Raw genomic sequence first — 26,517 nt, forward strand, 5'->3', positions numbered from 1 at the left:
ACACCCATCCCCCATGACACGAGTTTACTCATGAAACAAACCTGCACATGGACCCTCAAACCTAAAATAAAAGTTAACAAAAAATTTTCCTGACCGACCTCTTCAGGAAGAGGGGCAATCCTCGTGTCACAAGCAATGCCAGTAAAGAACAGGAACGCCACCTTTTTCAACTCCTGGGAGATGAATCCAACGCCTGACCCCGCATTGCACACACTCTCGCCCACGTCGGCTCTCATCCCCACGCTCCTCGTTCCCGTCACCGGCCTATGCTGTAAACACCCTAGCAGTCACAATCGGTCACTTATCTGCCTTATGGGTCTATTATTTCATTCTCTGTCCTGCAACCGAAGCTCTGCATTGTCTTACCCATGTTTAGAACAGCTCCGTTGAATCGTGAGAGTCATACAAGCCATTTAAACTTTTCTGGTGTTCACATTTGAAAAGTAAAACAGCAACAAATAATTTTATTATTATAATTATTATTATTATTATTATTATTAAGATGGAGTCTCACTCTGTCACCCAGGCTGGAGTGCAGTGGGACAATCTCGGCTCACTGTAACCTCCGCCTCCTGGGTTCAAACGATTCTCCTGCCTCAGCCTCCCAAGTAGTCGGGATTACAGGCACCCACCACCACACCCAGCTGATTTTTGTATTTTTAGTAGAAATGGGGTTTCACCATGTTGGCCAGGCTCATCTCGAACTCCTGACCTCAGGTGATCCACCCGCCTCAGCCTCCCAAAGTGCTGGGGTTACAGGCATGAGCCACTGTGCCTAGCCACTAATTTTAAATGTATTTCTTTAACCCAATATGTTCAAAATATTATCAGTTCAACCTGTAATCGATATACAAAATTAACAATGTGTTTTAATATTTTTTTGGCAGTAATGAATGCCATGTTGGCTTTTATTATTTTTTTTTTCTAATTTTAAGTTCCAGGATACAAGTGCAGAACATGTAGGTGCTATATAGATAAACGTGTCATGGTGGTTTGCTGCACCCATCAACCTGTTGTCTAGGTTTTAAGCCCTGCATGCATTAGCTATTTGTCCTACTGCTCTGCCTCCCCTCGACCCCCACCCCTCTTAAAATTCTTTTTATTTTTCACACTGAGTCTTCAAAGTCCGGTGTGTATCATGCAGCACATCTCAATAGCCACATGCAGGCAGGGCGTGGTGGCTCACGCCTGTAATCCCAACCCTTTGGGAGGCTGAGGTGGGCATTGGGCGATGTAGGTCTGGACAAGTGCCTGGTATATTGTGGGCACAATTCTTGAATGGACCCTGAGAAATAAACAGAAATGGTTTTGTTATTCCTAATTTACAGAGTATAATAGATAATGGCAATAGTGACTTTTATTTGAGTTTATGTCATGTGTCAGGAATAGGCTATGCATACATTTATTATTTCATCTAAAATCTCATCCTCAGAACAAAAGCCTTTTGTAGTGGGAATTATCATTCCCATTTTTTTTCTTCAGTAGAGAAAATTAAGTTTCAAAGGAGCTAAGTGACTGAGACCGCATATACACTCATCTTCTGATTTCTGATCCAGTGTTTGCTCAGGATAAGAAATGTCCTATATTTCTTTGAGCCAGAGATTAAGATAAGAAAGATTTTCAGGAGTAACCAGTCAATGAAAAGTCAAAATAAATAGTTTTGGCAGCCGGGCGTGGTGGCTCATGCCTGTAATCCCAACACTTTGGGAGGCCGAGGTGGGCACATCACTTGAGGTCAGGAGTTCAAGACCAGCCTAACCAACATGGTGAAAACTTGTCTCTAAAAATACAAAAATTAGCAGGGCGTGGTGGCACATGCCTGTAATCCCAGCTACTCGGGGGGCTGAGGCAGGAGAATTGCTTGAACCCACGAGGCGGAGGTTGCAGTGAGCCAAGATCATGCCACTGCACTCTAGCCTGGGCGTTGGAGTAGGACCCTGAAAAAAGAGAAAAGAAAGAAGAAAAGGAAAGAAAAGAAAGAAAGAAGGGAAAGAAAGAAGAAAAAAGAAAAGGAAAGAAAGAAAGGAGAAAGAAAAGAGAACAAAGGAAGAAAAGAAAGAAGGAAAGAGGAAGGAAGGAAGGAAGGAGGAAGAGAGAGGGTTTTGGCACTATAGAAAGTCATATGGATGATCCTGCAAGCGTCCTCAGGTAATTCCAACCTACGACTTCTCAGGGAAGATGAGTCCTTGTGATACAGGACCAGCCAGTGGGCACAGAAAAGCAAGCCCTCGGTAGGTCAACCCCCAGATATGCTGATGAGGTGGGGGCAGCTGTCAGGTCATCCTGAGAGCCTTCCCAGGCATCTCTCGGCTTCCTCAGATATCTACACAAGGGTACGATGATCAGTCATAAATGGACTTTAGGGACAGCTGTGTGTGTCTTTTTATTTTAAAATAAGAATCCGTCTTGAAGTGCAATAGGTAGGAATGAGGAATGAAAGCTATGGCCAATTTAAATTAAAATTAGGAAAGCTGAGATGTTTAAAATTGATGTTCTTTGGCCAGGCACAGTGGCTAATGCCTGTAGTCCTAGCACTTTGGGAGGCTGAGGCAGGCGGATCACTTGAGGTCAGGAGTTCGAAACCAGCCTGGCCAACATGATGAAACTCTGTCTCTACTAAAAATACATAAAAATTAGCCAGGCATGGTGGCGGGCGCCTGTAATCCCAGCTACTTGGGAAGCTGAGGCAGGAGAAATGCTTGAACCTGGGATGTGGAGGTTGCAGTGAGCCCCAATCGTGCATCGTGCACTCCAGCCTGGGCGACACAGCAAGACTCTGTTTAAAAAAAAATTCTTTGATTTCACAGAGGAACACAACTGACCACGCCAATGTACGCGTCGCTTTTGCCTGGGCCGTTCCTTCTTCCTAGAATGTCCTGCTTCTTTCTCTTTGTCTAACTCATGTGAATGAACTTTTTAAAAAATTAGTATCCTTCAAAACTGTATTTGCTCAGGCGTTCTGATGTGAGGCCCTCCTGACCCTCCAGGTGCGGTTGCTTCTCTGCTCTGTCTCTCTCTCCTCCAACAGCTTGTTCTGCCTGCGCACTATTTGCTGATGTGTTGTCTCCGAGGATTCTCAACTTTCTCACCTTCATCCCCAGGGCCTGACAAAATACATGGCAGGTGTGCAAAAGTCTTGTTAGAAGACCTTAAGAAAATTAAAGAAAAGTGGTTTAAAAATAATTCGAATAACAATGTTTGCCAATGGAGACTTTTTTTTTTTTGAGACGGAATTTCGCTCTGTCGCCCAGGTGCAACCTCCACCTCTCGAGTTCAAGCGCTTCTCCTGCTTCAGCCTCCTGAGTAGCTGCGATTACAGGCGCAGGCGACCACGCCCGGCTAATTTTTGTATTTTTAGTAGAGACAGGGTTTCATCATATTGGCCAGGATGGTCTCGATCTCCTGACCTGGTGATCCACCCGCCTTGGCCTCCCAAAGTGCTGAGATTACAGGCGTAAACCACCACGCCCCTCCAACCCATGGAGACTTTTAAAATAACTTGATTTGCTTACAGAGCAAAAGGTCAAATGGGGAGAATTCTAAAAGTTGCCTTCTCAACTCAGTTTTCTCCCAGGTCGTGGTGCTTGAGGCACTGGACATCCCCTGGTTAAACACCCACGTGCAGTGGAGCAGGGTGGGGACGCGCCCCTTCGGGGGTGGGCGCCCAAGGCAAGGGGAGGAATGTGGCTTCCACGGCCTCCCCTCTCGCCCTCCTTTGTGCTTATTCTAATTCATGAATCCTAACATCTTTTTGCCCACTAAAAAATGTGCATTCATTCATCTGGCCACAGCCCTTACTGCAGATCCGCATCCCTGGAGCTCTCGAGGAGCTGCGGTTACCGCATGTGGGTGCCGGGCGCCAGGGGGTTCAAGGGCTTCCCGCGGTGACCCGAGAACGCCGGGGCGTGGCCCCCGAACTGCGGCCTGGGGGCGGGGAGAGAAGGGGTCCCACACGGTCCATCTCGACTTTCCTCTGCCGGGCCCAGGGCTTCAGCCCGGCCAGGTGCGCCTAAGGCCCCGCTCCTATAGGCCCCGCCCCATCCCAGATCTCGCCCGCCTTCGGGACCTCAGCCCTGGGTCCGCTTCAAGTACCGACAGGAAGTTGACGAGTTCGGGCTCCGCCCTACGACCCCGCCCCTCCTTAGGCCCCGGCCCTCATCAGGACTCCGCCCAGATGTGCGTCATCTTCCCGCGCCGGTGACGGAAGTGCGGTGGTGAGCGCCGGCGGGTCGCGCCCACGCTGGGCCGGGAGTCGAAATGCTTCCCGGTGCCGGGAGTGAGCGATGAGCTGGCTTCTGTTCCTGGCCCACAGAGTCGTCTTGGCCGCCGTGTCCTGCCACCGCGGCTCTCGCGGGTTCGGGATGTTCTATGCCGTGAGGAGGGGCCGCAAGACCGGGGTCTTTCTGACCTGGTGAGTGGCCCGCTCGCCGAGGCGCCTCCCTGCCGGCATCGGGGTCGAGGGAGGCCGGAGCTCGGCTCACCCCGGCGGCGGGAGCCTGGCGGTCCGAGTCTGTGCCGCGCGCTGTGGCTGTGGGTGGTCGGGCGACCGCCTCGTTTTCCTGCTCGGCCGGCGGGGTTCCAGGAGGCTCATGGCCGGGGACTGGACCGCGCCGAAGACTTGTTTGAAGTATCAGAAACGTCGCGTAAAGGTTAGGGGTGGCCTAATAAACCCTATGTTTAATCCTTCATCTTTGTTGCAGTTAAAGTGCAACAAAAAGTGACACGTAATCAGAACTAACCCCCGTTACTAGAAGACTTTCCGTACCAGCTAAATTGGGACTGGAACTCAGTACCTAATCTTCCCTTTTTAAAAAGGTAAATTCTAATAAGCCAGTATTTGCAGTTGGATCCTTGTAACAACCCTTAGAGGTGAGAGGGATTGTTCTCACTTTCAGGTGTAGTTCCTGTGTTCAGGAAGTTCCCAGGGCATGTAACTGACAGAGAAAGGACTTGAGCCCAGCTATTCTGACTCTGCCACCAGAACTCTTCCCATTACAAGATAGCAAAGTTCGTTACCTGTGTTTCCCCATGCACGGCAGCTATAGTATTGAGGAAGAAGCATCTCAGAAGTTGACCTTTTTGTTGTAATGAAATGGTTAATATTTTTTTCAAAGACCCCAGTATTTTGTTATGCTTTGAGTTTGACGAAAGCCTTATGGTGCCGGTGTGCTGGCTGGCTGGCATACAGTAGAACACAGGTGTAGAGTCTGACGTGCAGGTTAAAACTATAAGGTGCGACTCTGCCCTTTTCACGCAAAAATTGGTCCTCTATATCCAGTTTGCATTCTCAGTTTCAGCTAACCATAGATCAAAAATATTTGGAAAAAATTAAAATAGAATACAGTTTTAAAATACGCATAAAAAGGCAATACAACTGTATACATTGTACTAGATATAAACTAGAGATGATTTAAAGCATACAAGAAGATGTGTGTAGGTTATGTGCAAATACACCATTTTATGCAAAGGACTTAAGCGTCCTCTGATGTTGGTATCTGTGATGGGGGTGGAGGACTTCCTGGAATCAGTCTCCCTCAGATACCAAGGGACAACTGTATTTCCAACCTTAAGAATCTCAATAAAAAAGGGGATAGGTTAGAGAGGGAAGAAGGAAATAACATTGCACATCTTTTCCAGGAATGAGTGCAGAGCACAGGTGGACCGGTTTCCTGCTGCCAGATTTAAGAAGTTTGCCACAGAGGATGAGGCCTGGGCCTTCGTCAGGAAATCTGCAAGCCCGGAAGTTTCAGAAGGTAGTCACCTCTCATATCAGTGTGACATTTTGACCTATTCAAAGGCTTTCATATGCCAGATGGCATTTGATCTGTATAGCTACCCTCTAGACATGTAGGGAACCTCGTGTGATTGTTTTCATTTTACAAATTAGGGAACAGGCTGAAAGCAGTTACAAATAGTGGTTCATATTACTTACAGTATTAGGGATAAGCCAGGACTCAGCTCTCCTGTTCCATTCAGCCTTTTATGCCATAATTCCTTGTCTTCTAAAAAAAAAAATACTTGTCCAGCCTGGCCAACATGATGAAACTCCGTCTCTACTAAAATACAAAAATTAGCTGGGCATGGTGGCGCACACCTGTAATCCCAGCTACTCGGGAGGCTGAGGTGGGAGAATTGCTTGAGCCCGGGAAGTGGAGGCTGCAGTGAGCCGAGATTGCGCCACTGTACTCCAGCCTGGGTGACAGGGCAAGACTCGTCAAAAAAAAAAAAAATACTTGCATAGTTATTGGACTGAATGGGCTACAGTTGACAGGAATGAGTGTGGTTCTTTCCATGGCATGCCCCTTTGTGGTGTTTCCTTTTTATTGAGGACAGAGTCACACAATCTGAATTTCTTCTTTTTTTTTTTCCTTGAGACAGAGTCTCTGTTGCCCAGGCTGGAGTGCAGTGGCACAATCTTGGCTCACTGCAGTCTCTGCCCCCTGCATTCAAGCGATTCTCCTGCTTCAGCTTCCGGAGTAGATGGGATTACAGGTGCGTGCCACCACGCCCAGCTAATTTTTGTATTTTTTTTAGTAGAGATGGGATTTCACCATATTGGCCAGGCTGGTCTTAAACACCTGACCTCAGATGATTCACCTGCCTTGGCCTCCCAAAGTGTTAGGATTCCAGGCATGAGCAACCACGCCTGTCCAATTTCTTCCAATTTTATGTGTTATAGAAAGTATGGTTATTCAAGGTTTAAAGCCCAATATAAGATTAATTCCCAATATAATTTGAAGTTTAAAGCCCATTATGCAGACTCAGATGAGCAGGGTGACGACTTTAGAGCACAAGATTTTAAAAACATTTCTGGATCTACACTGAGGAGGTGATCTTACGTGAATGTTACTTACAAACTTTTTACTATAGCAAATTAATACTGAGCAAAGCATAGTTTTAACTACCTTATCTTGAACAGCCTCTCTAGGGGCCACTGAGATGCTTGAACCTGAACAACTGCTCCTTTGAATCATCATAACAATCCTGGACAAAGCACAATTCAGAGCGAGGCATTTTGTGTCCAGAATGGAGCCCTGAAGAGTTAGTTTGCAAAGCAGGGTCGACCCTCACTCAGTGCACCTGCTTCATCCTCTCTCTCTTCAATAGCTTTTAAAGGAGGTTCTGTTTGAGAATGAGGACACATGAAAAAGGCTCATCGATGTGACAGTTCTTACTGCTTACTGCATGACAGCCAGTAAGCTGAGAGACAAGGTGTTGGGGCAAGGAAGGCGACTTTTTTCCGAGAGCCAGCAAGCCAAGAAGATGGTGGACTAATGTCCTGAAGAACCATCTTAAGTTGATAGAACTTGAGACTTCTTTTATGTTAAGGGAAGGGGAAAGAAAGGCAGAGGTGAGATCAGGAGGTGACCGATGAGCACAGACATCTGGATGGCAGCGAGGGTCCAAGGGGATTGTCAGATTTCTCTGTCCTTGGTCAGGCCATGATGCTCCTCCTTTAAGTCTTCAACATAACATTGTTACTTGTGTGTACTCCCTCTTTATCTCCTTGGGGGTTAGTTTTGGGAACGGACCACTGTCATCCTTGCTTTAAACTATAAATTCTTCCCATAGTTCACTCGGCCTATATGATACCACTACAGGGATGTTAAGGGAGAATGGAGGCAGTAATGCTGAGCCGCCTCCTCGCTGTTACAGCTGTTCATTTTTCTACCCAGATGGAAAAATCAGTTTGAGACAGAAAGCAGGTTTGAAAATATGGCTCTTTCCTTCTTTGCTGGGTTCCTGATACTTCCTTTTCAGTTTTCCTTTTCACAGATTTTTTGTTTTTAACCAATCAGTAATTTATTTGTATCTCAATTCTTCCAATATAAGTGTGTTTCTGTTTTTATTAAGTACTCTAAATCTTAAAGCAAGCTAGTTCTTTGTGAATCTACTTCTTTAAACTTTAGAGACCTACTAGTCAGCGACTTACGTCTATAAATTGAGATTTAGTGCCTTTAATGATTCAGATCTGCATCAAAGAAAAAATATTAGCCCCTTTTACAGTTTTTTGTTTTTTAACGTTACATTTATCCTTATTTTAGAATTATTGAGCTATTTACTAGTTCTTATGGTTTATGTAAGCTGATTTAAGGTTAACTTACTTAAAAACCACAGTTTTGTGAAGTAAAACTTAACTGACAAGTGTGGTTTTTTCCTCCTTCCAAGTCTTATCTGTTCTGTAAAAAGTGTCCATCTCTGTTATAGTAAGTAAAACCAGTATTTATATCAGTGTTAAGGTTCTACAAAATGACACTTTAACCTGGACCAGAGTATTTGCATTTACTTCAGTAGAGTACCTAGAGGAACGTTTTGGAGATGAGCGTGTGAAAACAAAATCTGGCAGTGGAAACGCCAGCCGTTGCTGATGTCGTGCTGATCAGTCAAGTGTTGCCCGGCTCCCTTAGCGTTCTGAGAGGTGTGGGCTGAGAAGCTCCACTAGGCTGGAGATTTTCTTGTTCCTTTCTAATAGGTGTTCTGTGATGTTCGTGCCCCATTTCTCCATCCCTGGTTTAGGAGTTGAGAGCTGGAGGTGAATCCTGTAGTGTTGGGTTAGGGTTGTTAGTTTGCAGGTAGTTGGTTGCTCCTGTGTCCTTATTTTCACTCCATAAAGTGATAGTGTAAGGAAAAGTTTTCAGATCGTCTAGCTCAGGGCCTCATTTTACAGAAGCCCAGAGGGTTTAATTCAATTGACGGAGTTCGCAGCTGATAAAAGGTATAGCACAAATTGAAATTCTGGTTTTTTGAGTCCTGGTCTAATTTAGCTGTTCTACTTCAGCTGCCATAATATTACCCAGTGAGTGAGATATGGGCCCTTCCCAGATAACCCTGAGATGGTATTAAGAATCTCTTTGGGGCCGGGGACGGTGGCTCACGCCTGTAATCCCAGCACTGTGGGAGGCCAAGGCGGGTGGATCACGAGGTCAGGAGTTCAAGACCAGCCTGGCCAAGATGGTGAAACCCCATCTCTACTAAAAATACAAAAAAATTAGCCGGGCGTGGTGGTGGGTGCCTGTAATCCCAGCTACTTGGGAGGCTGCAGCAGAGAACTGCCTGAACCAGGGAGGCGAAAGTTGCAGTGAGCCACAATCGCGCCACTGTACTCCACTGGGCACAGAGCAAGACTCCGTCTCAAAAAAAAAAAAAAATCTATTTGGGATTAACCTTGAGTTCCCTCTGAAGAAAAACTTCGTTGCAGAAGAAAAACTTCATTGCAAAAGAAAAACTGCAAGAGTACTGCCCCTGAAGGGACCCAGTTGCTTCCTTTTAGTTTCTGATTTCTGTTTCCTTTTTTTTTTTTTTTTTGAGACAGAGTCTGGCTCTGTCGCCCAGGCTGGAGTGCAGTGGCACGATCTCCGCTCACTGCAAGCTCCACCTCCTGGGTTCACGCCATTCTCCTGCCTCAGCCTCCTGAGTAGCTGGGATTACAGGCGCCCACCATCACGCCTGGCTAATTTTTGTATTTTTAGTAGAGACGGCGTTTCACCATGTTGACCAGGCTGGTCTTGAACTCCTGAGCTCAAATGATCTGCCTGCCTCGGCTTCCCAGCCCTGTTTCCCTTTCTTAATATGTCCCATTATCTCTTTATTCAAGCTAGACTAAGCTGCACCCTCTAAGCCCTCCTAGGGGTTCTTAACTTAGTATCCATGTAGTTGTATTTGAGGAAGGGAGGGGCTGAACCATGGACACAACTCATCTTTTTTTTAGATTTATTTATTTTTAAGCAAAGGGGGTCTCACTATGTTGGCCAGGTTGGATTCAAACCCGGGCTCAAGCGATACTCGTATGTCAGCCTCCCGAGTAGCTGGAACTATAGGCACACACCACTGCGCCCAGCAACACCACTGATGTTATATACACAATTTTGGGTCATGTTTTTCCTGGAGAAAGAGCCCCTTTGATTTCAAACTGTCCATGATCCCTAAAGGGTCAAGAACCCTTGGTATCATTATCTCCATCAAAACCACATTTTACTTTTTTTTTTTTTTTCTTTGAAACGGAGTTTCACTCTCGTTGCCCAGACTGGAGTGCGATGGCGCAATATTGGCTCATCACAACGTCTGCCTCCCAGGTTCAAGCGATTCTCCTGCCTCAGCCTCACAAGTACGCTGGAATTACAGGCATGCGCCACCACTCGCGGCTAATTTTGTATTTTTAGTAGAGATGGGGTTTCTCCATGTTGGTCAGGCTGGTCTCCAACTCCCAACCTCAGGTGATCCACCATCCTTGGCCTCCCAAAGTGCTTGGATTACAGGCGTGAGCCACCGCGCCCGGCCAACCAGATTTTACTTTCAACAGAAGCCTTGCTACTGTCTTCACATTGTCTTTATCAAACTTATCTTGAAAAATTTAGAATTATTTCAGAGTATCAAAGTCTGAGATAGTGTGGTTGGGGTCATTCCCTTGTAAGTCTGAGATGGTATGGATGGGGTTGAGATGGTGTGGATGGGGTTGAGGTGGTGTGGAGGGGGTTGAGGTGATGTGGAGGGGGTTGAGGTGGTGTGGAGGGGGTTGAGGTGGTGTGGATGGGGTTGAGATGGTGTGGAGGGGGTTGAGGTGGTGTGGAGGGGGTTGAGGTGATGTGGAGGGGGTTGAGGTGGTGTGGAGGGGGTTGAGGTGGTGTGGAGGGGGTTGAGGTGGTGTGGAGGGGGTTGAGGTGGTGTGGAGGGGGTTGAGGTGGTGTGGAGGGGGTTGAGGTGGTGTGGAGGGGGTTGAGGTGGTGTGGAGGGGGTTGAGGTGGTGTGGAGGGGGTTGAGGTGGTGTGGAGGGGGTTGAGGTGGTGTGGAGGGGGTTGAGGTGGTGTGGAGGGGGTTGAGGTGGTGTGGAGGGGGTTGAGGTGGTGTGGAGGGGGTTGAGGTGGTGTGGAGGGGGTTGAGGTGGTGTGGAGGGGGTTGAGGTGGTGTGGAGGGGGTTGAGGTGGTGTGGAGGGGGTTGAGGTGGTGTGGAGGGGGTTGAGGTGGTGTGGAGGGGGTTGAGGTGGTGTGGAGGGGGTTGAGGTGGTGTGGAGGGGGTTGAGGTGGTGTGGAGGGGGTTGAGGTGGTGTGGAGGGGGTTGAGGTGGTGTGGAGGGGGTTGAGGTGGTGTGGAGGGGGTAGAGGTGGTGTGGAGGGGGTAGAGGTGGTGTGGAGGGGGTAGAGGTGGTGTGGAGGGGGGTTGAGGTGGTGTGGAGGGGGTTGAGGTGGTGTGGAGGGGGTAGAGGTGGTGTGGAGGGGGTTGAGGTGGTGTGGAGGGGGGTAGAGGTGGTGTGGAGGGGGTAGAGGTGGTGTGGAGGGGATTGAGGTGGTGTGGAGGGGATTGAGGTGGTGTGGAGGGGGTTGAGGTGGTGTGGAGGGGGTTGAGGTGGTGTGGAGGGGGTTGAGGTGGTGTGCAGGGGGTTGAGGTGGTGTGGGGGGGTAGAGATGGTGTGTGGGGGGGTAGAGATGGTGTGGAGGGTGTAGAGATGGTGTGGAGGGGATTGAGATGGTGTGGATGGGGGTAGAGATGGTGTGGATGGGTTGAGATGGTGTGGATGGGGTAGAGATGGTGTGGATGGGGTAGAGATGGTGTGGATGGGTTGAGATGGTGTGGAAGGGGTAGAGATGGTGTGGATGGGGTAGAGATGGTATGGATGGGATAGAGATGGTGTGGATGGGGTAGAGATGGTGTGGAGGGGATTGAGATGGTGTGGAGGGGGTCGAGATGGTGTGGAGGGGGTCCTTCCCTTGTTTCCCTCGTTGTAGGGCCACATACAGAGGGTGTTTTTAAGTCTGATTTAATGATACTAAATTACTGAATTCTTCATTCTCTAGCATTTCGTGTTATGTTCATTGTTTCCAGCTCACAAGTGGACTCTGTCTTTCAGGGCAGGAAAATCAACATGGACAAGAATCGGAGACGAAAGCCAGCAAGCGACTCCGTGAGCCACTGGATGGAGATGGAGATGAAAGCACAGAGCCGTATGCAAAGCACATGAAGCCGAGCGTGGAGCCGGTGCCTCCAGTTAGCAGAGACACGTTTTCCTACATGGGTACATCTTCCTTGGGTTTTCAGATTTTAATACAACAGTCATGAAAATGTTATGTGTAAAAGGTGTTTCCCACTTAATGGGGGGAGTTTCAGCTGATGTTTATCATCTTCATTCTTGTGTTTAAGGATTATTTAGAAATCACTAAGGCCGTTATTTATAATCAAATGGTGCAGAATTAAACTTTCAGATATTCTTAGGAAAACCCTTCCATGTAAATGAACAACTGTAATCTTTTGAAATACCAGTATTCGCTATGCATGCAGTACTTAATGTTAAGATGAAATGTGAAGACTCCAGCTTTTTCAAATAAGAAACACCTTGCACGCAGCTGCTTGTTATAATTGATTAGCACCAGCAATTTAACCTTTCATATTCGATCTTTGGAAAACAGGAGATTCTGTTTTATCTTGAGAAGCAAGGTAGTAGTGTACTTTTCTGCTACCTTTCACTGCAGGAATCAGTTGTATGTATTTAGTGATTCACAGAATAGAGGTCTCCTTTGTGTCTTTTACACATATGAGCAGAAAATAGAAATAAGTAGCATTAAAAAATATAAATCAGTATATTTATAGGTTCTAATTTAATTCAAGGGAAACCAGTAGAAAATGTTTTGCCAAGCTGTATTATTTGTAGATACGTTTTGCAGTTATGTAAAAAAAGATCAAACAAGTTTTCTTTATTTGGTGATTTACTAGTGGGAATTGAAGCAAAGATTTGTGGAGTCGCAGGGAGATGAGCCGTTTCCAGACACCGACCGTTGCTGGAGGCTCGGTGGCCTGGAACATGGCGGATAGCAGGTGCTGGCTCCTGAGACAGTTCAGTGGCTGGGCGGGAAGTTTGTAGTCATGCTGATGTTGTCAAGTTCTAGCTGAACTGAGGAGGAGTCTTGCCCAACACCCACACTCCCCTTGGCTCTCAGCCCCGCTCCTGTGAGGAGCACATCCCCATCCCTGCCCCTTGGCCACCGCTGAGCTCAGTCTGCTGTCCTTCGGACAAGTACTTCCACTTCCTGCGCGTACCACCGCTCTTTGCCCTCTCAGCTCAGCTCTTTTAACACTTTGCAACCTGACCTCTGCTCCCACCACACTACTGAAGTGTCCTGGTCACCAGTGGCCTGCGAGTGCCCCCATCAGTCCTTTTTTACCTTGTTCTTTACAGCCTTGGTGTGTCAATCACATCCTCTATCTAGAGGGAAAGAAGCAAAGATGGGAACCACACTTAACTAGCAGCAAATATGCCAGGGAAGAAATTAGACCAGCACTGGTCAGGAGGCTGGGCCCTCTGGCAGGCAGGGTCACCGTCATGCTGAGGCACTGCTTGTCTCTGGGCAGACGGCTCCCTGGGAGTGAAGGTGACCCTGCCATGGAGACAGAGTCATTGTCCTTTGAACCCTCAGTGTGGGATATGAACAGTAGTTCTTATTGCAGCAGGCTCTAGTTTTACAAAGTGACTGCCTTCACCCTGAACTTGCCTGGCCTACAAGATCAAAATGTAAGTGGATTCCAAGCATAAATGTTAGGTGCCCCCTTGTAAGTAATTGAGCACGTTTTCCTAGAGAGAAAATGTTTGCAGCATTGTAAAATACCCTCTCGGTTTAAAATGCTAAGTCGACCTAGTGGATTTTTGAGGTGAATTTCAGTTTTTTGTAAGGTCAGCCCAGCAGCGTTTACTTCCCTTTTCCCACAGGAGACTTCGTCGTCGTCTACACGGATGGCTGCTGCTCCAGTAATGGGCGTAGAAGGCCACGAGCAGGAATCGGCGTTTACTGGGGCCCGGGCCATCCTTTGTAAGTAAACAAAGGAAGCTGAGTTTTACTGAATCATGTTCCACAACTTGTGAAAAGATGAGGCGGGATCTGCTCATTGGTTGATTATTGGGAAAACCTGCAGATAAGTAGCTCTGCCAGGGGGTAGCAGAGGAGCAGCTTTGGTTCGTGTTGGGGCTAAGTGGCATTGCTTTTCAGAACGTCAGGTACCTCAGCTTTACTTCCTTTGCTTTTTTTTTTTTTTTTTTTTAAGACAAGGTCTCACACTGTTGCTCAGGATGGAGTGCAGTGGCACAAACACAGCTCGCTGGAGCCTTGACCTTCTGGGCTCAAGTGATCCTCCCACCTTGGCCTCCCAGAGTATTGGGATTATGGGTGTGAGCCACCGCACCTGGCTTTGCTGTTTCTTTCTTGCCCTGGGGAGGAGTCTCACTCTATCACCCAGGCTGGAGTGCAGTGGCGTGATCTTGGCTCACTGCAAGCTCCACTTCCCAGGTTCACGCCATTCTCCTTCCTCAGCCTCCTGAGTAGCTGGGACTACAGGCGCCTGCCACCAGGCCCGGCTAATTTTTTGTATTTTTAGTAGAGATGGGGTTTCACCGTGTTAGCCAGGATGGTCTCGATCTTCTGACCTCGTGATCCGCCCACCTTGGCCTCCCAAGAGGAGTCTTTTTTCAGTAGAGATGAAGTCTCACTATGTTGCCCAGGCTGTGCTCAAATTTCTGGGCTCATGCGATCCTCCCACCTTGTCCTCCCAAAGTGCCGAGATCACAGGTGTGAGCTACCACTCCTTGCCCAAAAATTGCTCGTTCTTTTAGGAAGCTCTGGATCTCCTGGTGACCCCAAATTTTAAATAACTTGTCTAAGGGTTTTTCTGGTTCCTTGATTTCATTTTCCTCCTTTACTTCGTGGAGGTTTTTAGTAGTTTCAGTCCGAAGTCTCACTCTCTCCATTCTTCTTCCTGAGTTTTCTCCTGGGATTCTTTCTGCTGCAGCCACAGGGCCTAACCCAGGGTCTGCAGAGAACTAGCTTTTACTTCCTCTGCCCTGGTGGAACCCATGAGAGAAGGTGCCCGAGTGTGGAAACCTGTGTGCTCCTCTCTGCTTCTGGGAGTCTCTCTGTTTGATTTTTATATGATGCTTTTCTATTTCAAATAATACACACTAGTTTATCGTTATCCATTAAGAAGAATCACTTTGAGAATTCACTTTATACTTTTATTTTCTTTTGTACTGTTTTGAAACAGAAATGTAGGCATTAGACTTCCTGGGCGGCAGACAAACCAAAGAGCAGAAATTCATGTAAGTTATCAGATACGTTTAAGCCTCTCATTTTTGAGCATTGAGTATGAAATTATCAAATAAACTAATTCTTTTTTTTTCTACCTATACATATAAGATATTTGAAGAGGAGACTTGGGTTTAATAACAATTTTGAAAAATAGGAATTTTGTAGAAAAATTCTGAAAACTTATTTCAAATAGATGTCTACACAGGAGAATTGTATGTATAGTAGTGTTTCATACAGAGAATATAATCATCACAGTACAGAGGGGATGTTTCAATTTCGAAGTACTTTTGAACTTCATTAATGTCAAAGTTGAACATTTTCTGTAGCATGACTATTGACTTTTCTTTTCAAGGCAGCCTGCAAAGCCATTGAACAAGCAAAGACTCAAAACATCAATAAACTGGTTCTGTATACAGACAGTATGTTTACGATAAATGGTAAGCTTTCACATTTGATTTCTTCTGTTTTTCCAGTAACTGTGAAGGGAAATTGGTAGGAGGCGTTGTAACAGGGCAGGACCCAAATGGGAACAGGGGGGATGACATTGGTTTGTCAGGTACCAAGCAAAGAGTGAGGATTTTGGAGTCTCCTTTCTGCTGCTCCGATGTTTTCCACATGCTTATTTCTTTCGCAGGCACTGGAGATGCAGTCAGAAGTGGAAGTGGCTCTGCTCTAGTGTTAATTCTAGTCTGTGTGTGTATAAGTCAGTTAAGATGGCGTATTCACTGCTCCTTTGGGAAATGCCCTGAATAGGAGCATGTAGGGGATGCTTACGAGGCTGGGGAAGGCTCCTGGGAGAAATGACATCTTAAGCTGACAGCTGTAGGTAGAATACAAGTTAGGGGAAAGGGAAGAGAGGCGGGTATTTCAGGCTGTGCCAAAGGCCAAAGCAACTAAGGCCAGCTAAGGAAGTGAAGAGTCAAGGGTGGTGACTCAGAATACAAGTGGGATCAATTATAAGAGGTAAGACTAAGGAGGTGAAAAAGGCAGGACACTCAAGATTGACTCACCAGTGATCACACATTTTTGTAGGTATAACTAACTGGGTTCAAGGCTGGAAGAAAAATGGGTGGAAGACAAGTGCAGGGAAGGAGGTGATCAACAAAGAGGACTTCGTGGCACTGGAGAGGCTTACCCAGGGGATGGACATTCAGTGGGTGCGTATCTTAAATGTTCATGTCCTATGGCTATTATGACCAAATAAGCTAAGTTTACTAGAGATTAATGGTTTATGTAAGTGGTTTAATGACATAACAATTTCCATGAAATTAATATCATAATGTATATTAAAACATATTTGAGGCTGGGCGCGGTGGCTCACGCCTGTAATCCCAGCACTTTGGGAGGCTGAGATGAGTGGATCATGAGGTCAGGAGTTCAAGACCAGCCTGGCCAGTATGGTGAAACTCCATCTCTATTAAAAAATACAAAAATTAGCCAGGCATGGTGGTGTGTGCCTGTAGTCCCAGCTACTCAGGAGGCTGAGGCAGGAGAATCACTTGAACCTGGGAGGCGGAAGTGGCAGTGAGCTGAGATCGCGCCACTGCACTCCAGCCTGAGCAACGATATGAGACTCCAAGACCCCGTCTCAAAAAAAAAACAAAAAACAAAAACACGTATTTGAGCGCCTGGGCTCAGTGGTTCACATCTGTAACCCACTTTAGAAGGCCCAAATGGGCTGACTACTTGAGCTGAGAAGTTCGAGACCAGCCTGGATAACATGGTGAGACTCTGTTTCTAGAAAAAATAAAAAATTAGCCAGGTGTAGTGGCGCATGCCTGTAGTCTAGTTACTCAGGACGCTGAGGTGGGAGGGTGACGAGCTGGGGAGGTCGAGGTTGCAGTGAGCCAAGATTGTACCACTGTACTCTAGCCTGGGCGACAGAGCGAGGCCCTGTCTCAAAAGTACAAAACAAACCCACCCACATAACACACATTTGATTCTTTTCTTTATCATACAAGTAATACAATTTTTTGGTTTGGTTTGGTTTGGTTTGGTTTGGTTTGGTTTGGTTTGGTTTTTGAGGCAGGTCTCACTCTGTCACCCCAAGCTCTGTGATCTCATTGCAACCTCTGCCTTCTGGGTTCAAGTGATTCTCGTGCCTCAGCCTCCCAAGTATCTGGGATTACAGGCATATGCCACCACGCCTGGCTAATTTTTGTATTTTTAGTAGCGATGGGGTTTTGTCATGTTACCCAGGCTGGTCTTGAACTCGACCTAAAACAGTCCACCTGCCTTGGCCTCTCAAAGTGCCGGGATTATGTTTGTTTTGTGTCACTTCCTGTATGTTTTTGTTTTATGATAAAAAGGTTTACAACTAAATAAATAATCATGTCAAACTTTTATTTATTGTTTTGAGACGGAGTCTCGCACTGTTGCCCAGGCTGGAGTGCAGTGGCGCAATCTCAGCTCACTGCAACCACAAGTAATACAATTTTAGTGAGAATATCACTAGGCATAGAATACACAGGCAGTGTGGTTTGAGGGATGTTCTGCAATCCTTATATTTTGTTAAGAACATGAAGTAACACCCAACCTGGGCACATGGCATTACTATGACAGCTGTATGTCACCCTGTTTATTTCTTTGGAATGCATCATAATGTTAAATAAAACTATCAGTGTATTTTGTTTCAAACAATAGTAAGGTTGTGTGATTAAAGCCTTGGTAATAGAACTTTTATTCCAAGATGGCAGCATTTTTTAAAATCATAGATCGTGTTTATTAAAAAGTTTTTTTCAAGCAATACAGAACAAATTAAACTGCAACCATTGTCTCAACCCTGCCTTGTTCTGCCTTCCCGGTACCACTGATAACAGTTTGGAAGCCTGATGTGTAAATTTGCTTTGGCAACATAAATGTAGACAGTGGCTAAATAAGTACATTATTCTTTCTGACAGCACTGCAAGGGAAGCCTGTGTGTGTGTTGTATACATATCTGTCCACCCATCTGTACACACATGTGTTTTGCCTGGAAAGCTTATCAAGTCCCATTGATAAGTGGGGAGGAAATAGCAATATGAACGGTAAAATCCAATTTGTGGAAAAACAAAATGGAATGTTGGTAAATACATCCATTGCGTAAACACGTGAAGAATCGACAGCGTGCTGTGAGGATCATGTTTGGGGAGAGGAGCGTTGCAGTTGAGCTTATGCTATGCAGTCTGTTCTGAATGGTTTTTTATGATGAGAATATAGTCATGTGTTGCTTATGTAAAGATGAGTGAAAATAAAAGGAAAACATTTATCTTAACAGATGCATGTTCCTGGTCATTCGGGATTTATAGGCAACGAAGAAGCTGACAGATTAGCCAGAGAAGGAGCCAAACAATCGGAAGACTGAGCCATGTGACTTTAGTCCTTGGGAGAACTTGAGCCAGTGGCTGTCTTGCTACTTGTACTTACTGGTGTGGAAAATAGCCTGCAGGTAGGACCATTGCAGTGATGGGCAGATGCGTCTTTCACACGGAATCAGGCACAGTGGCCTTCTGTGACACGTTTTTATAAAAATTGTTCAGTGTATAATAAATGGAACATGTTTGAGATTGGAGAATTCTGTGAGATTTCCGCATTATGTTTACTGGGTTCAGTCCTGTCCTTGCTTGTTTTATTGCGGGCCAGCAAGGCAAATGGCCTAAAATGCTGCGGCTTCTATTTTGATAAGAAATCAAAACACCATTGGCTGAAAGATGCACCTCAGAAGTCTGGAAGCATTCTGAAAGCATCCATTTACCGTCCAGTTGACAGGATTGAGTCTCCTGCTTGTATAGGTGACTTGTGCCCGTGGGTACATTAAAGGAACATGCTGCCCAGGGGCTGGGCGGGCAGCTCAGTGGGCAGGATGTGTGCTGGGTCTCGGCCCCATGTGCCTGCTTGCTGGGCACTTAGTATAGGGCAAAGCCTGCCTGCAGGCGACCCTGGCTGCTAGGCCATTCTCTGGGAACAGCCGCGACTTGTAAAGACCAAGATGCGTAAATAAACTTTCAAAAATTTATTTGGCTCTTTTGTTAAAAACTGTGCAAATTAAAAAAAAAAAAAGAATGACACCGGCTGGGCATGGTGGCTCACTTCTGCAATCCCAGCACTTTGGGAGGCCAAGGCAGGCGGATCACTTGAGGTCAGGAGTTTGAGACCAGCTTGGCCAACATGATGAAACCCTGTCTCTACTAAAAATACAAAAATTATCCAGGTGTGGTGGCACGGGCTTGTAGTCCCAGCTACTTGGGAGGCTGAGGCACAAGAATCGCTTGGAACAAGGAGGCGGAGGTTGCAGTGAGCCGAGATTGCACCACTGCACTCCAGCCTGGGCAACAGAGTGAGACTCTGTCTCAAAAAAAAAAAAAGGTAATACAAGTTTGACATGATTATTTATTTAGTTTTAAACCTTTTTATCATAAAAACATACAGGAAGTGACACAAAACAAATGTATAGCTTATTGAATGATTATGATTATAAGGTGAATAACCTTTGTGTCCACCACCTGGGGAAGGAATAGTACTTTGCCAGATACCCCAGAAGGCTCTCCAAGTGCCCCTCCAGCCGCAGCCCCCTTCTTCTCCCCGTCCTTGCCCCCGGAAGTAATCCTGACTTCACAGAAATGACTTTCTTAGTTTTTTGTTGGCAGTTTAGTCTTGTCTGCTTTTTTTTTGTTTATTTTTTTTAACTACTTCAGTGTCCATCTGCAGTCCCGTCTGCCTCACTGTTTTCCCTGCCATTTATCTGTTGAAGAGCCTGGGCTGTTTGTCCCATGGCTTCCCACAGTGTAGATTTTGCTGACCACGTGGTCATGGTGTAGTTCAGCATGGCCCTCTATGTTTCCTGCACATTGGCAGCTGGGTCCAGAGGCTTGATGAGCCTCAAATTTGATCCCTTTGGCAGGAGAATAGGCGGTTAGGAGCTTTCCTCAGGAAAGTACCATGTTGACAGCAGCTGATGCTCAGTGCCAAGATCCATTAATTATTTGGGGTTGCAAAATGGTGGTATTCTCATTCTGTCATTTTGCTTGCCTTTATTAGCTGGAATGGTTTTCTAAGAAAGTGTTTTCTGTTTTATACTTATCTGGTTACCCAGTGGTACGGTTCATATACGAAGGGCAGGATACATGCTTGATTCTTTGCTCTTGTACAGTAACTTTTTAAGATAATGCATTAGTTGTCTGTCAAGGAAGGTGAGTGGTGAAGGGTTTTTACTTATATACAAGAATTCATGGGCTGGGCATGGTGTCTTATGCCTGTAATCCCAGCACTTTGGGAGGCTGAGGCTGGAGGATCACGTGAACTCAGGAGTTTGAGACTAGCCTGGGCAACATAGCGATACCCTGTCTCTACAGAAAATTAAAATAAAATCAGGTGGGTGTGGTAGTGCCTGCCTGTTGTCCCAGCTATTCTGGAGGCTGAGATGGGAGGATCGCTTGGACCCAGGAGGTCGAGGATGCATGAGTTGTGACCATGCCACCGCACTCCAGCCTGGGCGACAGCAAGTCCTTGTCTTAAAAAAAAAAAAAAAAAGAATTTGTGGAGTTAAGCATATTTGGTGGGTTTCAATCTGTTGTGATTTTTATCTTTATTTAGCTCAGACTAGCTTATTCGGTCAGTGAGAGGGAGCCTCTTGAGCTTGGCTCTTGATTTCTTTTGATAAGTGTACACACGTGTGCATGCATGTGTGCACAGAACACATGCACAGTCATTGATAGCTCCCTGCAGCCTGGCATGTCAGGATGCTCCTAGGCCCATTTTATACAGCTTCTGCTCCAAACCTGTCTTAAAAGAAAAACTTTAGACAAGTTAGCAGTTTAATTGAGCAGAAAATAGTTTCTTCAGCTGGGTAGCACTCAGGACCAAAAGTGGTTCAGAACGCTCTCCTGTGCGTTGTGTGCAGGCTGTATTTATTTATAGCCACAGGAAGGGAAAGACACACGTACATGGCCAGACTGACAGCGGGTCGGCCTCCACCTCACATAGGCATGTTTTGGCAGCCTTCAGCCTGTGATTGGTGAAACTCTGCTGCTTGTTACAGAAGTGTACTCTCAAGTCAGGTCCCAGTTTGCTTATACATTAAGTGGGGTTATAAGTCACTGTGTACAGAGGCAGTTTTAGGCCAAACTTAATTCCATTTAACACTTGGAATCCATTATTTCTTCCAGAGTCGCTGGTAGAGTTGGTATTTCAGATCCAGTTTAGGATGCTCATTGCTATCGGGTTGGTCATTGTTTCTAGATTTTTGGACAGAGCTTTAAAAAAATACAAACGTTGCACACACACATTTAAAGGAAGAATATTTTCTGAGCCTATATTGATATTCCCAATACAAATTGAGGGTCCTGGGGCCTTTACGTAGCCTCTTCTATATGATGTCTGTGTCTCCTGCACTCGGAATCCTGCTTCTGAAGACACAGGACGATGGTATGGAATATCCCGTAATCACTCACTTGTTTTATTCCTCTTTAGCATTTAACATTTAAAAAAAATACCAATACCATAGCATTAATTGTGATGATGAAAACAGCACTGTGTCTACATTGTCAGAAAAATCACTCCCTTTTACTGCCATTGACTCATTTTTGTATGTTCAGTTCTTATAACCGGTCTATAGTCAGTGTCATCTTGAGGACAGTATTCTTTTGAGTTTCTGATGTTGAATTCAGTTTTGCTGGATGCGAAATTCTTGGCCCAGATTTTCTTTGAGTATCTTGTTTTCTGTTTTCTTCCAGCATAAAGTGATGCATGAAAGGCCTGATGAATCTTGTTTTCTTCCCCTGACAGTCATATGCTGTTTTTTCTTAGATGCCCAAAGGATTTTTTCCTTTTTCTGTCAAGTCGGCAGTTTTATTCAAACGTGTCATGTGTTGGTATTGGTTGTCCTGGTCCATATTTGCAAGTGTATGGTGTGCTCTTTCTATGTGTACTTCACATCTGTTATTTTAAGAAGATTTGCTTGAACTGGAGTTTAGTGTTATATTTTTCTTGCTTTGGCTGTTTTCTGTGGGGATCCCTGTTATCTGTATGTTGAAATCTAAATTGCCTGTTTTCAGTGTTTGCCACTGTCTCTTGAATCTCTTTTATCTCTTTCTTTGTTTCGTTTTGAGTTTTAAAAGTTGTTATTGTACCACTTTTGTTTTGTTTTGTTATTTAAAATAAGAACAGTGTCTCACTCTGTTGTCCAGGCTGGTCTTAAACTCCTGGCCTCAAGCGATCCTCCTTCCTTAGCCTCCCAAAGTGCTGGGATTACAGGTGTGAGCCACCAAACCTGGCCCCACCTTGCTTTTTAAAACAGCTCTATTGAGGTGTTACTGACAGATAACGAATTGCACATACGTAAAGTGATGGATGCATTTGCCTGTGAATCTATCACCAGAACATGTCCGTCACCACCAACAGCATTTTCACACCCCTTTGTAAACTGTCCCTCGTGTCCCCCATGTTCAGGCAACCACCGGTCTGCTCTCTCTCACTAAAGGTTAATTTATATATTCTAGAATTTTATCTGAGTGGAATCGCAGAGCAAGTACTGTGGGGGGAGGTGCTTCTTTTACTCAGCATAATTATTTTGGCATTCACCCATTTTGTGTACATCAATAATCCACATTTTGTATTGCATGGATATACCACAGTTTATTTATTTACCTGTTGACCGATATTTCGATTATTTCCAATTTCTAAATAAAAATAAAGCAAAGCTGCCGTGAACATTTATATCCTCGTCTTTGTCTTCTATTTCTCTTGGGTAAATGTCTTGGAATGGAATGCCTGGGTCATATGGCAGGTGTGTGCTCTTTTTTCTTTTTCTTTTTTTTTTTTTTTGGAGACGGAGCCTCACTCTGTCACCCAGGCTGGAGTGCAGTGGCACAATCTTGGCTCACTGCAAGCTCTGCCTCCTGGGTTCACACCATTCTCCTGCCTCAGCCTCCTGAGTAGCTGGGACTACAGGTGCCCGTCACTACACCCGGCTAATTTTTTTGTATTTTTAGTGGAGACGGGGTTTCACCGTGTTAGCCAGGATGGTCTCAATCTCCTGACTTCGTGATCTGCCTGCCTCGGCCTCCCAAAGTGCTGGGATTACAGGTGTGAGCTACCGTGCCCAGCCAGCAGGTGTGTGCTTTTTAAGAAACTATGAAATTTTTCCAAGTGTGAACTTTACATTTTACATTCCCTCCAGCCAGGCAGGAGAGTTCCAGTTCACTCCACATCCTTGTCAACACTTGTCACCTCATTCTGTTACAAATGTCCATAAGTTTTTTGGTTTTGCTGTTTAGTAGTTCTGTTTTTAGGTGGGGATTTGAGAAGATTCAAAAAGCATGCTCCTGCTGCTGCCTCTGTCTTCTGAGAATCTGTGATTTAAAAAAAAAAAAATTGAACCAGAATTGGAAATAGGTGAAAAGTTGTGCCTCTAGAAACTTTACGGTCTGTGGGATTTTCACAATACAAATGATGTTGGCTGGGCACAGTGGCTCGCGCCTGTAATCCCAGCACTTTGGGAAGCTGAAGCAAGTGGATCACGAGGTCAGGAGTTCAAGACCAGCCTGACCAAGATGGTAAAACCCCATCTCAACTAAAAATACAAAAATTACCCAGGCGCGGTGGCAGGTGCCTGTAATCCCAGCTACTCGGGAGGCTGAGGCAGGAGAATTGCTTGAACCTAGGCTGCAGAGGTTGCAGTGAGCCAAGATTGCGCCACTGCACTCCAGCCTGGGCGATAGAGTGAGACTCTTGTTTCAAAACAAAAAACAAAAATGATGTCAGTACAGCAGAAAGTGCATGAAGCCAGAGGGAAGGAAAGATCCAACCACTTTTAAAGAGGAATCTTAAATTTTTAGGGGGCAATTTTTTTTTTTATTAAAAGAAAATACTGAGAATCAAAAAATCAGCTGCATTTTTTATATGTTTAGAAACTTACAATGATATATAATTGCATCTTCATCAGCTCCAAATCAAAATATTTGAGTGACTGTTATATCAGATTGTACTACATATTGTGGAATATATAAGCTTTCAACTGATGCTCCTTTAATAGGATGTTCGTGCCGCACAAATAGAGGCCGTTGAAGAAGTGTTCTTTGTGCAGAACTCCCCTCCTGTTGTCTGCCGGTACTGGAGCATCACGGTGTCACCCCATTGCTGAAGCCTGATGGTAGCCACTCTGCCATCTTGTAGGACAGGCACAAAAGTGCACGAAGCTGGAGGTCAAACAAAACGAGAAAGAAAAAGCCCTCCTGGCTGGTGGACAGCGTGGGTTACTGTAAATAGGAACCAGTGAAATCTGCACTCCTGATTCAGGTGATGTTCATTTCAAGTTGAGCAAGTCTGGGCCGCAGATGCTGTGTCTGAAAAGGAGGGCCTTGGGGTAGATTTCTGGTCTTTTTCCTAATTCTAATATTCTAGTAGTTCTGGAGCAAGAAGGAATAGGTCACTCAACTAAAGCCCCTTTTTTATGAACGTGATGAGCCGACATTCAGAACTCAGTAAGAGGATGTCATCAGAACAAAACACGTAGCAATCATGGTGGTCGTGGTTCCTCAGTTCGTAAACACTCAGGAGTAACGTGGGGAGGGCCGGCTGCATCTGCCTGCATTGTGTCTCCTGGCACACACAAGACGTTGACTATGCTGGCCAGCTCATTCAAGCAGCTTTGGTTCTTAAGTGCCCATTGAGAGACAGGAATTGGCACAAGGCGACTCTGATATTGTGTTGACATAAGTATTTGTCAAAGAACAACTTTCATCAAAATATGCCCCCAAATTAAGATTTTTTGGTGATACGGGAAGCGGCCAGTATACGGTGGTAGGGTTTTGGACAAAGACAAATATGAATGAAGTGGGAAACAGGGCGAATGGACCGCTTTCTCTACCCCCAGCTGACAGAGCTGTTCTCTAAACCTAAATATGCACAGATTCGTGTATATTAAAGGCAGTACCTCAACAGTAAACAAGGGTCTTTAACCTAGGATTTAACATCCAGCAACCATGAAAGAAGACTACGTATAAATAAAAAGGGTTTTGAAGAGCTATAAGCAAAAACAAGCTAGGAAAATAATTTGCAACTCATATCACAAAGGACTAATTTCCCTAATATATAAGAACTAGAAATTGAAAAAAACTAACAACTCAGAAGAATGGATTGGCCAAATAGTTTACAGAAAAAGAAATACTCATGGCCCTTTAGGAATGAAAAGATGCTCAACTTCACTCACGAGAGAATGCAAATTAAAACACCAAGACATCATTTCTCTGTACGATATTAGCAACAGTGCATATGTTGCTGAGGCTGCCTGGAAACGTGTGCTCACTTGTGTTGGTGCTGAGTGCAGATCGGCACCACTCAACACCAGACAGAGGCGTGGTCCACTGTCAGAATTACAAATGCTTTGATGTTTAATCCACCAGTCCCCACTCTGCAGATTGTATGCTGTAGATACACCTTGCACACATAAAAATAAAAGATGACCAGGTTTTTAATATCAGAGAACTGGAAACAATACTGGGACCTGAAGCGGCCGTGGAATAAACAGCATTAGAGTGACGGACCCCATAAGTACCCACAGACCAGAAGGCTCTCTGGGCGCTGTTAAGTGGAAAAAGGAAAGTACTGATTCATGTTACAGCAGGCTGCCTTTTGTGTCAAAGAGGATAAATAAAAATTCACAAACACCGAGGTATTACTCTATTACACTGGGAATGAGGAGAGGATGCTGTGGGTGGGAACAGGGCGATAATGAGACTTGCTGGTGTGTGTATCTTTGTATGCTATCTTTTTATTTTTTATTTTATATATAATATATATTTTTTTGAGATGGAGTTTTGCTCTTGTTGCTCAGGCTGGAGTGCAGTGGTGCCATCTCGGCTCACTGCAACCTCTGCGTGCTGGGTTCAAACAATTCTCCTGCCTCAGCCTTCCGAGTAGCTGGGACTACAAGATGCCCAACACCACGCCCGGCTACTTTTTTTGTATTTTTAGTAGAGGCAGGGTTTCACCATGTTGGCCAGGCTGGTCTCCAACTCCCGACCTCATGTGATCCACTTGCCTCGGCCTCCCAAAGTGCTGGGATTACAGGTGTGAGCCACTGTGCCCAGCCTGTATGCTATCTTAAAAAAAAATTGTTTTAAGACAGAGTTTCGCTCTTGTTGGCCAGGCTGGAGTGCAATGGTACGATCTCAACTCACTGCAACCTCTGCCTCCCGGGTTCAAGCAATTCTCCTGCCTCAGCCTCCCGAGTAGCTGGGATTACAGGCATGCACCACCACGCCCAGCTAATTTTGTATTTTTAGTAGAGATGGGGTTTCTCCATGTTGATCAAGCTGGTCGCGAACTCCCGACCTCAGGTGATCTGCCTGCCTTGGCCTCCCAAAGTGCTGGGATTACAGGCATGAGCCACCGTGCCCAGCCAAAAAGATTTTCTTTAATCTTTTTTTTTTTTTTTTTTCTTTTGAGACAGGGTCTTGCTCTGTCACCTAGGCTGGAG

General features: G+C 45.5%; 1 protein-coding gene across 36 annotated transcripts in view; it reads left to right on the plus strand.

The window, feature by feature from the left end:
• The first annotated feature begins 4,168 nt into the window (after nt 1-4,168).
• The window catches only part of RNASEH1 (ribonuclease H1), a 28,067-nt gene continuing 5,718 nt past the window's right edge, over nt 4,169-26,517 (plus strand). For 14 of the 36 annotated variants that reach the window (XR_010123175.1, XR_010123176.1, XR_010123177.1 and 11 more), the window contains exons 1-9: nt 4,184-4,411; nt 5,638-5,753; nt 6,379-6,492; nt 11,843-12,007; nt 13,694-13,793; nt 15,019-15,073; nt 15,415-15,499; nt 16,095-16,219; nt 18,319-18,489. Coding sequence is in view for 3 of the 36 variants with exons in the window: in XM_054476582.2 (XP_054332557.1) it covers nt 4,284-4,411; nt 5,638-5,753; nt 6,379-6,492; nt 11,843-12,007; nt 13,694-13,793; nt 15,019-15,073; nt 15,415-15,499; nt 16,095-16,219; nt 18,319-18,405 (975 nt within the window). In the remaining 33 variants the exon portion in view is untranslated. Of the gene's footprint in view, nt 4,412-5,637; nt 5,754-6,378; nt 6,493-11,842; nt 12,008-13,693; nt 13,794-15,018; nt 15,074-15,414; nt 15,500-16,094; nt 16,224-18,318; nt 19,057-24,072; nt 25,711-26,517 lie in introns of those variants that run through there. The other 22 variants (XR_010123182.1, XR_008500774.2, XR_010123185.1 and 19 more) reach the window with 10 other exon arrangements.

This window comes from Pongo pygmaeus, chromosome 12, assembly GCF_028885625.2.
Source record: "Pongo pygmaeus isolate AG05252 chromosome 12, NHGRI_mPonPyg2-v2.0_pri, whole genome shotgun sequence".
Classification (NCBI taxonomy): Eukaryota; Metazoa; Chordata; class Mammalia; order Primates; family Hominidae; genus Pongo; species Pongo pygmaeus.